Raw genomic sequence first — 7,955 nt, forward strand, 5'->3', positions numbered from 1 at the left:
ATTTTCTGGACAAGATGACTAGAGAAGAAATGCACTACATAGTCTTTCATCCAGAGGCTTGGGAGATGATGGTGGAGAGAAGTGGTCTGGACAGGTAATCCTAGAACAGTGATGAGTCAGGGGGAAATCAGCAGGATGTATGTTCTGTGAGGGCAGGGATCTGGGCTGATGTGCTCAGTGCCCTAATCCCAGCCTCTAGAACAGCATCTGGCACAGACTTGACTCCCAGCATAGCTGAGTTGGGGAAGGAAATCTGATTGTTAATATCCAGATTCTGTCACTAGGCTGTCACCAGCTTCATGGTAGGAAACATACAGATGTGTTCTGACCAAGTTGGCTGAAGAGTTGATCATGCTATCTCATGTCTCCCTTTGCAATTGGAAATGTGCAGAAAAGGGGGGAAAGAAAGGATTTACACATCCTCATAAGACATTTTCTTAGGAAAGCAAATTTAAAACGTTTGGTAAGCACATTAATAGGTGCTTAGGCCCTCTGCCTATTGGCCGATGTGTTCCCTGGAAGCAGAATTTGCTTCCTTTTCCCCATCCTTGCTCATGTCACCAGAATGTCTAGGCCTCAAGACCCACACTCCGGGAACTCCTCTTTCACAGTCTTTGCCTGGGCGTTCAGGCTCTCCGGCAGAGCTTGGCTGCAGCATTGTCCTCGTTGGTAATGGAGGCTACCCTAGCAGAGGCTGCCCTTACTCCTGCCCAAGTGTCCATAAGTTCTGTAAAATGAGCTCCAGCGCCTACCCCAAGCTCTTAAATTATAAAATCTTTCTGAGATGTGCAAACCAGAGTGGCCAGCCCTTTTAGGATAGGAACAGTCCACTCCACGTGCCTCTGTTGTGGGCCCAGCCTCCCTCCGCCATCCGGCCCCTTTCCACTCTTCAGACCCCTCTCATGGAGCCCATTAATCCTGAGGCAGCTCAGAAGAAAGCCCTTCACGTTTGCTGCTGGCTCATGGGCCCAACTTGGACTCAAGTTAATTAGGTCATGTCCACCGTGCCTGGGCACAGGCTTGTCCCCCCTCCATTGGTGAAGGCAGAGAGATAATTTTCCCTTTCTCAGGGGAATAGTAGCCTCGGCCAGCAGGTGAGGCCAACTAGAGGCTTCTGGGAAGCTGGAGTCCCGGGCTCTTAGCCAAATTCCATCACAAACTGGATTGTCATCTAGGCAGAGTCACCGCACCCTTGGGGCCAGCATTGTCCTCGGTGACAGGGACTTGGACTCACTGAGGGAGCGAATGTGGCAGATGGTCCCTTTCCTTCTGCACTGGGCCTGCAGAGAGCATCAGGACCAATGCAGCATTCCTTCTCAGAGCCTACACGTGTATCAAAATACTGCTGTGACAGTGGTCTGGACACCCTAACAGCTGTGGCAGGGGCATGGACGCCTCTTGGCCATCTATGTCCAGACGATCTGGGGGAGCCTTCCACCTCTAATACCCTGTAGCTCTAAGACTTCGATTGGAGGGGGGCTCAACTCCTAGGTGTACAGAGATGTCCCAAAGAAAACTCTGAGTAAGCCTTTGTTAAAGAGTGACGTGGTGCTGGGCCAGGATGTCGGGAAGCTCCCGCTGCTTCCCTGGGCAGGAGTCAGTTGGCTGGTCTACCTGAGGCTGCTGATGGCCTTGCCCAGGGAGCAGAGGTCTCCAAAGTGATCATCAACAATCCCTTTTTGGAGGCCTTGGGGCTGCTTGGTCTTAGTGTGGTTTTCCCATGAGCCCTGTCTTCTCTCCCAAAGACCTCCTCTCCAGTATTAAACCCATGCCCGGTCTTTTGTGGGTGCTCATAGGGCGAAGACAGGAACAAACCTAAGAGTCAGACAAGTCAGAGTCTGGGACGTGCTGTAGGCAGCTGGTTCCGGTGTCCCGCGCAGTCCACTTGGGAAGCCCCCAATCTTGTAAGACAAATTTCCTCAGAACGGTGATTCTCAAACATAGAGCCTGCAGAACTCTGGTGTTCCAGGAGCTAGATCAAATCCATTCCACGTGTAAACCATAATAATGGTCTTTTCTCCAAAATAGAGGGGAAATTTGAGTTGATAGAGAACATTTTCTGAGTTGTATATTTTTTCCTTCCTCACCACTTCTTCTTAAGACGACGTGTTTCTCCTACTTGCCTGTTCACAAGCGAACAGACTAGGAGCTTCTGTGTCTAATACGGCCACCCTCTCGTTAGAAATCTACTTTGGGTTTGCCAAAATAACACACCATTGAACCACATGGCAAAGGATGAGCCCTCCTCCATGGAAGAGGTCATATTTGGGGTCTCCTTGGAGGTTCTCCCTCCTTTTTCTTTGGAAATGTAGGTTATCTTGTTAATTTTCCGAATTGATTCTAATACACGCATACGCTACAAAACTTCAAAGGAGCAGAAGGGCAAACAGTAAAAAGTAAAAGCTCTCTCAAACCTTTTCCCAGCTCCCTGGCTCTTTTCCCCAGAAGCAACCACGATTTCCAGGTAGATCTCCTTGTAACAGAAAAAAAGAAAGCCATCAAGCCATCTCCTCCATAGTTTGTTAGGACTCTCATTTCCCTGGAGAGCATTGCTCACTAGCTGTTCTGGATGTATACATTATACACGTACGTATGCAGAGACGTATTCATTAAAAGAAGATTACAAAAGTCAGTCACGCTCTCAGGGTTTGTTGTACGCATCACAATAGCCTTCAATTCAACCAGAAGAGAGCTGTCCGTGGGTGCACGGACCAGTAAGCCAGTCTGGATGCGCAGAGGGATGGCTTCCACTGTGTTCCGCTATGACCACGCGGTCACCTAGGGGTTCCGGCCGCAGAGAGGGACCCTCCGTCACGATGTTCCCCATTGTACCTTCATGCCCAGGGTCCTGCTCCCTGAATGCGTGAGAGAACTCAGATGACCTAGAAGTTTTTAGCTTTACTGGGGAGCCCGTCCCAGAGTTGGGAAAATAATCCTGTGACGTGGGCTGTCCGCAGGGATGAGGCCAACACGCTGTACCATATCCTGATGGAAGAGCTGATCCGACAAAAGGAAGTGTCCATGCCAGGAAACCTATTGGAGGAGGAAAAGATGTTTCTCTTGTGTTTCCCCTTGCAGAAGTATAAGCTGGAAAAGAGTATTAAAGAACTTCACGCTATTGCAGACCAACTTGACGCAACTCATGAGATGCTTACCAAGACCAGATTGGTGGCCAGTTCCTCAGGCACCATCTCTGGAGTCTTGAGCCTCCTGGGTTTGGCCCTGGGCCCCGTGACAGTAGGGGGGAGTCTGATGCTCTCAGTGGCTGGGCTGGGCCTGGGGGCAGCAGCTGCGGCCACCAACGCGTTGACAAGTATCTTCGAAAGTAGGAGCAACTCGGCAGCGAGAGACAGAGCCAGTGGCCTGGTGCCTATGGAAACAACCATGGTGTACGAAGCTTTTGAAGGAATAAGGTTGCCTGAAATCAGTGCTGCTTGGTCGTGTGTCGTCAGGTGCGTCGGACTCCTCAAGAATGTCAAGGAACTTCGGGCCTGCCAGATGGCCAAAGCCAACTCTGGCTTCATGGCTAAGGTCGATGACTTCATGGCCACACGCCATGTCTCCTTCTGGAGGGTGGGAAGGCTGCAGACCGCTGTTGAAGGCTCTGCTCTGTCCATGAACAAAGGTGCCCGACTACTGGGTGCTGCGGGGGCTGGCTTCTTGCTCATGCAAGACGTGAGAAGCTTCCTGCACAGCTGGAAACAGCTGGAGGAGGGGGTGACCGCCGAGGAGCTGAGGACGGTGGCCTGGCAGCTGGAGCAGGAGCTGAGCCAGCTCACCCAGCACTACAGGCTGACCACCGGGAGGCAGGCCTGGCCGAAGAGCCCGTCACCGAATCAGGAGGTAGGACGGGGGTGCGGGGTGCAGACGGCAGATGTGGTCACGGTCGTCCTGAAGCGTCCCCCAAGGGGCAGGCGAGAGAGGTAGATGCATAAATAGATACAGGACCCTAACTGTCCTTTCTGCAGAAAGAGGACTGTCCCCACACCCCTCCGCCACAGGAGGTCCCTCCTCTTCTTTCCAGAATCCCATCTTTTTCACTCAAAGCGCTGCTCACACACTTCTGGAATGAAGACTTTCGTGTAGGTACTCACCGCCTGTCTTCCGGTCCGGTGTACCCCTGGGAGGGCAGGGGTGCGTCCCCAGCAGCCAGCAGCGCCCGGCGCACCGCACTGCAGGGGGGGCCCCGACATGTCTGGAAAACCGTGAGGGTGGCATTCCAGGAGACAGGGGATGTTTCACATGAGTTGGGAAAGGATTTTTATTTGAAAAATAGTTTATATTTCTAGACTCTTTTAAAAAAAGATTTTATTTATTAATTTGACAGAGAGAAAGCGAGCACAAGCAGGGGGAGCGGCAGGCAGAGGCCGAAGCAGTCTCCCCACTGAGACGCTCTTATTTCGGGACATTAAATATCTAGCTGTAAAATCTGAAAACCGCTTCTGGGAAAATTTAAAACTCCTCTTTAAGTTTACGGGGAGTATAGAATGGGACTGGGTAGCAAGGCCACTCCCTGGGGTCCCGGAGAGGGACGCACCAGCCTTTGCTGAGGGTGTGAAGGCTCGTAATCCTAAATTCATTCGTTCGTTCGTTTGTTCGTTCGACAGATTTTAATTAACTGAGGCCCGTGACAGGGGCCCAGGACTTAAGGTTGAGTGTTTCCAGACTTGTCTGCAAGTTGGAATCACCTGGGGAAATTCAACAACTACTGATGAGTGGGTGGGTCCCACGTGGCCCCAGGGACTGGGATTTCCTTGATCGGGGGTATGACCTGGACTTTGGGAGTTTTAACGGCTCTCCCAGTAATCCCACTGCCCAGCGAGGCTGGGAACCCCACTTTAAGGTGGGAGGTGTTCTTACGCTACTGCATCAGTATACTTGTTACTCCTTGGGTGGTTTTTCTCGCTTTTTAATAAGTGGGGGCAGATTTGGGGGTAAACTATGAGACACTAGGATTCATGTCCTAAAGGGTCTTGCCAGTCTCCCCCCGCCCCTGCCTGTCATGGACTACAAGCTTAGGCCAGGTCATCTTGAGAAAGGACACAGTCTCTGCTCTAACGACCCTGGGGACTCAGCAAGGGGACAGACCCCAGATAAGCCACTAACGAGGAAGAGGTCAACGGTAGGACACAAGGATAGCAGGGTACTGGGAGAGCCCCTGACAGGTGCACCTACTCCTGGGGGGTGGGCAGGCGGCGGGGGGAGAGAAGCCGGGGCTTCTGGGCTTGTGCTCTGCCAGGCACCTCGCCGAGCTCGGTGTGCACACTGGCCGTGTGCGCTTGCAGCTGAAGGGGCCCTCCGTGAAGTTGGTCGATGCGCAAATACTCACTGAGCACGTCTGTGCCCGACAGCGCACCAGACCCGGCCGCGCACGAGACACATAAGCACCGAGGGTGGGAAGTGAGAGCGCTACCTCTGCCAGCCCCAGCATGTCTAGATGCCCAGGTGAACCTTCTAGAAGATCCCAATTATGCCACAGAAGTGAGTAAACTACTTCTTTTCCCTTTCTGCCCGACCTGGTGCAGCTGCCTCCAGAGAACCTTGGTTTAGCAGAGGCAAAATACGAGTCTTCAACTAGGAAAACTCAGGGTAGGGAGATTTCTGCTTGCAACGATCTAATGATGACAGAAGGAAGACCTGCTGTGGCCTGTGATAATCCCTGGGGACTCCAGAAACACCCGAGTGGGCAGGAAACTTTGTGAAGAGACAGGATTTTCTGTGCATACACATGGGGTTGGAGGCCAAGGAAACCTAAATATTCGTGCTAATTTAATGAGGTCGGGCCACATTTAGAACACTTTTCCAAATTGTATACAACTATATAGTACCTTTAGCATTAAAACTTTTTTTTTTTAAAGATTTATTTATTTATTTATTTGACAGAGAGAGAGAGAGAGCCAACGAGAGAGGGACTACAAGCAGGGGGAGTGGGAGAGGAAGAAGCAGGCTCCCAGTGGAGCAGGGAGCCCGATGTGGGGCTCGATCCCAGAATGCCGGGATCACACCCCGAGCTGAAGGCAGACACTTAATGACTGAGCCACCCAGATGCCCCTAGAATTAAAACTTTTTTTAAAAAAGATTTATTTGAGAGAGAGAGGGGAGAGAGCGCATACACGCAAGCAGGGGAGGGGCAGAGGGGGAGAGGGAAAGAATCTCAAGCAGACTCTGCACTGAGCACGGAGCCTGACACGGGTCTGGATCTCACGACCCTGAGCTCCTGACCTGAGCTGAAACCAAGAGCCTAACCGACTGAGCCATCCAGGCGGCCCTAGAATAAAAATTTTAAAAATCCCTTTATTTTAGAATTAACTCTGCTCGGGGTGCCTGGCTGGCTCAGTCGGGACAGTATCAAACTCTTGATCTTGGGGTTGCAAGTTCGAGCCCCACTTTGGGTGTAGAGAGTACTGAAAATGAAATCCTAAAAATAAAATAAAATAAAACAAAACACAACTATGCTCTGCAACTCCTCCACTCCCTTCCCACCCCGCCCCCACCCCTGCTCTCATTAGCCTGGGCTCAGGGAGTCTTTGGCCTGCGGTCTATTGCTCACATCTAGGTTTGACCTCCATCCCAGGGCCCTGCAAGGAGCAGTCAGAGATTTGCGAAAGGCCGTTACTGAAAGTTATCGCTTCACGCAGCAGAATTGATAGTTGTGAAAAACGAGACACCATTCACGTGGTCCAGCGCCAGGAGCCTGGTCCAAGACAACTATTCATCCACTCAAGAGAACATTACGTACCTATCCAAACGGTGTTCAGGAGAGCCGGTCATTGGATTGGCACGTAAAATGTCTGTTCTTCCAAGTAAGGTGAGAAAAGGATGAAGATTGTATATGCGCTTTCTCACCTCGGATCTAAGCGGGGGAGGCTCAGCGAGGCCTCACGACAGCCGCCTCTATCTGGAGCGGATTTTCTTATGTTTTCCTTCTTTCCATCTGTCTCTAGTTGTCAAGTTTTCTACGATGCGGACTACTTGTTTTATGAAATGGAAAGTAGGCAATAAGTATCGACATCAAAATAACAGATTTTTTAAAAAAGAGGACCGACCCATAGTCTGCGGGTCTTAATTTAGTTTCTTAAATCGCTTGACTGAGCACAGCCTTCTCCTCCCCACTGAATGAAGCAGCGTGGGAGGAGAAGGAAAGTGTTTTCTGGGAAGACCGTCCTCATGACATTGGCAATGGCTGAAAACCCAGGAAGTCTAAATATTTTGGGTTCTTGGACCCAATCCCTATGTGTGTGTATGTGTGTGACCAGCATGGTAAAGTGGCAAATGCTGGACGGTTCTGCCGTCAGAAAACTCTAGGCTGACCTGACCGATGTATGAACTTCTTTTACAGAAGTTGACCGACCCCCAGTAAGACTGGCTAAGACGGGAGCAAACCAGGAGGAATTCTCGCAACTGTGCAGAAGGGACCGGGAGCAAAGGAAAGGAATCGCTGTGAGGACACGCCCCGAGATGTCCCCCCATTCATCGTACTTACAGTTGTGAGCACGTGTCCCATGAAGAGACGCGCTTGCTCGCTCGGGAAGGAAGGCACCCGCCTTTCTCTCTATCCAATTAGCATATTCCATTCAACTTACCTGCTGACCCCTGGTCCTTAAACGTGCCCAACCCCCAAGCCTTTGGGCGGCAGATCTGAGGCTTGTTTGGCTGCATCTCGAATAAACTCTTTCCTCGATGCACAGTCCGTGTCTCAGCGATTGGCTTTGCTGAGCGCTCGATAGAACTCGGGTTCGGTCCCGTGCGTGTATGCACTGGGGGAGGCTTCCGCGCACCCACCAACAATTCTGTGACACCAGCAGCGGTCCAAGAATTCAGCTCAATTCTAACACCAGCTACTGGGGAGGCAGCATCACATCCCACAGGTGAAGGCTCGGCCCCACAAGCCACCCTCCACTTCAGAGGCCAGTCTCGCCCCCAGGTTGTTACCGTACGTCTGACCGCCTGGCTGC

General features: G+C 51.5%; 1 protein-coding gene across 1 annotated transcript; it reads left to right on the plus strand.

Annotated features, from left to right (window-relative positions):
• The first annotated feature begins 14 nt into the window (after positions 1–14).
• Positions 15–3,927, plus strand: APOL5 (apolipoprotein L5). The gene is made up of 2 exons (XM_008705758.2): positions 15–94; positions 2,958–3,927. The coding sequence occupies exons 1-2, from the start codon at positions 15–17 to the stop codon at positions 3,925–3,927; spliced, it is 1,050 nt and encodes a 349-aa protein (XP_008703980.2).
• Positions 3,928–7,955: the final 4,028 nt, after the last annotated feature.

Source organism: Ursus maritimus, unplaced genomic scaffold, assembly GCF_017311325.1.
Source record: "Ursus maritimus isolate PB19 unplaced genomic scaffold, ASM1731132v1 scaffold_21, whole genome shotgun sequence".
NCBI classification, from domain to species: domain Eukaryota; kingdom Metazoa; phylum Chordata; class Mammalia; order Carnivora; family Ursidae; genus Ursus; species Ursus maritimus.

Excerpts from the sequence above, each read along its gene's own strand:
- APOL5 (XM_008705758.2), top strand. The coding sequence starts at position 15 with ATGACTAGAGAAGAAATGCACTACATAGTCTTTCATCCAGAGGCTTGG. Across the intron at positions 95-2,957 it reads GAGAGAAGTGGTCTGGACAG|GGATGAGGCCAACACGCTGT; the intron begins GTAATCCTAGAA and ends GGCTGTCCGCAG.